Source organism: Pteropus medius, unplaced genomic scaffold, assembly GCF_902729225.1.
Source record: "Pteropus medius unplaced genomic scaffold, Ma_sr-lr_union100, whole genome shotgun sequence".
Taxonomy (NCBI): domain Eukaryota; kingdom Metazoa; phylum Chordata; class Mammalia; order Chiroptera; family Pteropodidae; genus Pteropus; species Pteropus medius.
This window is the reverse complement of record NW_024350326.1, coordinates 714,684-719,094: the sequence shown is the minus strand read 5'-3', so window position 1 is coordinate 719,094 and position 4,411 is coordinate 714,684. Positions and strand designations below refer to the sequence as shown.

Genomic DNA, 4,411 nt, shown 5'->3' with positions numbered 1-4,411 from the left:
GTCCCGGGCCCCACTCACTGCTTGTGGCAGTGCGCGGCCGTGAGCAGCCACTGCGGGGCCACCAGCACCGCGCCGCAGTAGAGCTGGTTGTGTCGAAGCATCAGCGCGGCCTGCCACGGCTCTCCGTGCGGCGGGCAGTCGGACCCGTTGACGATGCGGCTGCCGCTGCCGCTGCCGTCGTTTCCCCGGATGTCCTCTGCGGCCCCCGTCCCAAGGGCCTGGGTGCTCGTGGAGGTGCCGCTGGGGGTCGCGGGGCTGTTGCAGGAAGCAACGTCGTTTGCAAGCACAGGCTCTGGGTGCAGAAAAGGGGCGGGAAGGGGCTTGGGGGCGGCGCCTGGACTCTGGAGTGGGTCTTCGACCAGAGAGGGGACGTGGGGTTTCCGAGGGGCGGGGCCAGGGATCGAGGGGCGGGGCAAAGACCCTGGAGGCGGAGCTTGGAGAGCCAGCTGTTGGGGTTGAGGCTCGGGACCCACGGCAGAGCTCTGACGGGACCTCGGGCAGTGGTTAGAGCTCAGCGAGCAGCACCCGGGGCGTGGGCGGGAGAACCTGGACCACCTCCGAGTCGGAGCCGGCCTGAGGGGCGGGACCTGGAATCGAGAAGCATGGCTAGGCCTCAGTGGATAAGGGCAGGGCCAGAGGCCCCGAGCTGAGCCCAGGCGTGGGAAGGGTTTGGCATTGACCTGGACCAAGGCCAAGGCCAGGGGTTATGAGGGCGGGTCTTCCTATAAGGAGCCCTGAATTTGGGAGAGGAGGCAGGGACTGGCTTCCAGGAGTTGAGCACAGGGCTGGAGGGGGAGATCACAGATACTGGGCCAGACGGGGGGCGGGGGTCGGCCTGACTCGAGGTCCTCCTGTAGATGTAGTCTGGCCTTGAGTGTGCTTAAAGAAAAAGGGATGGAGCCCCGACTCATGGGTAGGGCGAGAGTTCGGGGAGCAGAACCAGGAAGGGAGAGAGCAGAGCCGGCCCACGCGCGCCTCCTGGATCCTGCAGACGCCCGCACCCCGCTGCATCACCCGCACCCCGTCACGTGTTCAATCATTCACGCCCTCGCTGATAACCCGGAGGAGAGAAGCGTTCTGCACACACGCCAACGAGCACGCACATGACTGGCACAGACAAGCATACACAGACACACACGCGCATTGGCTCCACATGTCCGGCCCTGTCCCGTGGTGCAAACACTTCCCAGGCACGCGCAGTGGGGCGGCCTCCCCTGATCTCGCCCAGCCAGCCATCTCGGGGACATGCCTGCACACCTGTGCGCATGCGTGCGGAGACCAGAGCCGGGCACCTGCGCTTCTGCACAGAGGCGCGTTGCCATGGCGACGAGACTACGCTTAGGAGAAGCAGCTGGCGCAGCGCAGGTTGCGGGGACCACCCACCTTCACGTAGGCAACCACTTCCGCTCGCTCGACCCGTCGCTACATTGTTACACGTAGAAGCTACATTGTTACACGTACGAGCCAGCATCGCGTTGGAGCAGCCACGTGCCATCACCCACAAATGCAGCCGCACAGAACCTCACGCCCGCCACCATCGCACAGTCACAAGCACAGGTACGGGCACACGTTCACACCACCCCCCTGGGACAGGCACTCCACACAGCCACCCACAGCGCCATGCACAGCTCGCTGCCACGCCTTCACAGGGCTCTAGTTACCTGTCACCCCCAGAATCAGGGCTGTGATCAGGGTCCCCAGCGTCCACATCCAAGGGGTTCCTGCAGTAGCCATGGCCCCTGCACCTGGGGGGGGAGGGGGACGGGCGGAGGGTGGAGAGGCCACAGTGATTCTGGGAACGCCTACCCCATTTGCCCCACTCCCTAGATTCCCACCACAGACAGAACCAGGAAGATGTCCCCACCACCAACGTCGAGTTGTACCCAGGGACTGTAGGGTTAAGGGAGGTGGACGTCCAGGGCCCTCCAGCCCGAGCAGGGCGAGGAGAGAGGACGAGAGAGGGACACACGGCCGCATCCCGCATCCGAGACCAGAGCCAGACGCAGAGGCACCTCTCCCTCCCTGTCCCCGTCCCCTGGCCTCACCTGCCTGCTCTCGTCCCCCACGTAGGGGGTGGGGAGCCTGCTCCCAGCTCAGCCACAGACTTCTCAGGCACTGTCCTGCCGCCACCGCCTCTTCCTCTTCGGCTCCGGGCACCCGGCCTGGGTTATAACCACCCACTGCTCCCTGAGGCGCATTCCCGGCTAGTGAGGTGCCTGCCGGGCCCCAGCGATCGCTCCTCCTGCCGCCCCCCACACCCGCCCCCACAGCACCCCCCACCCAGTGCCAAAGGTCACTCCCCGCCTTCCTGGCCCCGGGTTGCGCTGGGGAGGGGAGGGGTCTCTGCTCCGGGGGCGCTTCTCGGCGGAGGGCTTTCCTTTCCTGCCATGTCTTCACCCCGCCCCCTCTTTCATCTCTGGTTTTTCAGACTCTTTGTCCCCCACCTTCTCTGCTTTTCCTTTTGTCTGAATCTTTCCAAGTCCCTTTCAGTATAACCTCCCCACTGGGCGTCTGTTCCAGGCACTCTCTCTCTCCTCTCTCTCTCTCTCTCCTCTCTCTCTCTCTTTGTCCTACTCTCTCTGTCTCTCTCTCTCTCTCTGTCTCTCTCTGTCTCTCTCTCCCCCTCTCTCTCTCTGTCTCTGAGCATCTGTATCTCCGTGTCTTTCTGTTCCTCTGTCTTCCCAACCCCTGCATTTTGGGCGGAGAAGATGCAGGCCACGTTGCCAAGGGACCCCTCAACCCTGGGCCAGGAGCCATGGAGCAGAAAGGGGCCCCGAATCCAGTCTGGGGGCCGCTGCAGTTGTCGGGGCTGGCAGGTGTCAGACAGGCGTGGGAGAGGGAGCTGGGCAGGGCCACCTGGGGATGAAGAAAGAGGCCAAGAGGCTCGGATAGGGGGCGGGTAGCTCCCTGCCCTTTGGAAAATGGGGCGCTGGGTGGGGAACCCAAAGGTGGCTTCTCCCTCCCTGGTCCTGGCCTCTCCTGACCTCTTCTCCATCCCAGCTCTTCTTTCCATCTGCAGCCATTTCTAACTGTGACTCCACGTCTCTGTCCTCGCTAGGACATAAGAGGCAAACACTCACTTAACAGCTGTTCGCTGAGCACCTCCTGTGTGCCAGCCTCAGATCTACCCATGAGCAAAACGGACAAAGACACTTGGGATGCTGCCCACGTGGAAGTCACCTTCCTTGAAGGCAAACCCCGAGCTATCTCGCTCACTTCTGTCACCCAGCACCTGATCAACAGAGGTTTTAGGTTCCTTGAGGCTGATTTCGATGTACACTAGGAAAAAAAAACAAAACTGAAAGAATAAAATTTTGAGGTTTCTTTGGACCACTGCAATGAGTATTTCATGCATTCAAGTGACAGACCCAGCAACATAATGCTTTCTGAGTCATTTAGGTTCAGCTTCCAAATCTTGATCGTCACTCCTATGGGTTCTTCATAATAATGGTTGGCGGAAGTTAAAACGGAGTTAATTATCTTCAGACGGCTTAAACTACAGTTGTAAAGTCGATAGCTTCGATCTCTTGGGGAAGTCCTTTAGTTTTCGGGCAAATCTCCCAGCATTTAAACACCTTCGGTCATCTCTGCCTACTATGCTGATATTATAATATTGTATATTCTTTCAACGTTGCATCCTTTCACGTTTCCCAGCACTGGATATGAACTAGGTGTTGACTCCAACTTAAAAATCACAAGTGACACGTTTCGAGCTGAAGGGACGAGGCCGTCCCTACAATAGGTAAAATTCCCTTAGACGTACGAACGCCTCAAATGGCCAACGTGCAAAGATTCTGCTTCGAAATATATTCGCGTTAAGGATTGGGCCTTTAACTATTTCTACGCCCAGTTCGAAAACGTGTCAGAACTCAAGACCTTCCTACGGCAGAGCGGAGAATTCGCAGGCTGACTTGGCCGCCTGCTCTCTGTGAGGCTTTGGGCAAACCATGGATCGCCTCGTGCCTCAGTTTCCCTATCCGTAATTCGGAAAAAAATGAGGGTTCCTGGCTCACAGGCTCGCTATGAGGATTCGATGAGTTAGTCCATACAGCTCCTGAGAACAGTGCTCGGCGTGTGCTAAGTGTTTATTATTGTCCTCATCCATTCAGGAAGACGATTGATTGCCTCTCAATGAGCTGAAGTCGGTTTTGGCTGGGTGTTCATTGGGTGGGTTCCTCCTGGTGCCCCCAGGGCATTGCGCGGCCTTATTTATCATTCGTAACTTCCATAGGCGGTCCATCAAGGCGGGCCCAGTGCATTTGTATGACTTAATATTTCCACATACTCCTCCTAGGAGTCAGCCACTTCCTCCCATCACATCCCCTTGGGAAAATGTCACGTTTCCTTGGTCCTCGAGACGTGTAGGTGTGCTTTTCCTACACGTCTCTGGAACCGAGGGGCTCCGTTCTTT

The 4,411-nt window shown here is 58.9% G+C and overlaps 1 protein-coding gene across 1 annotated transcript in view; it reads right to left on the bottom strand.

The window, feature by feature from the left end:
- KLK5 (kallikrein related peptidase 5) overlaps positions 1-2,231 on the bottom strand; it is a 7,526-nt gene extending 5,295 nt beyond the window's left edge. The window contains exons 1-3 of the mRNA XM_039839624.1: positions 2,046-2,231; positions 1,662-1,745; positions 19-292 (exon numbers count right to left, since the gene is read on the bottom strand). Of these exons, the coding sequence (XP_039695558.1) occupies positions 19-292; positions 1,662-1,734 (347 nt within the window). The 5' untranslated portion in view covers positions 1,735-1,745; positions 2,046-2,231. The remainder of the gene's footprint in view (positions 1-18; positions 293-1,661; positions 1,746-2,045) is intronic.
- Between the last annotated feature and the right edge of the window lie 2,180 nt (positions 2,232-4,411).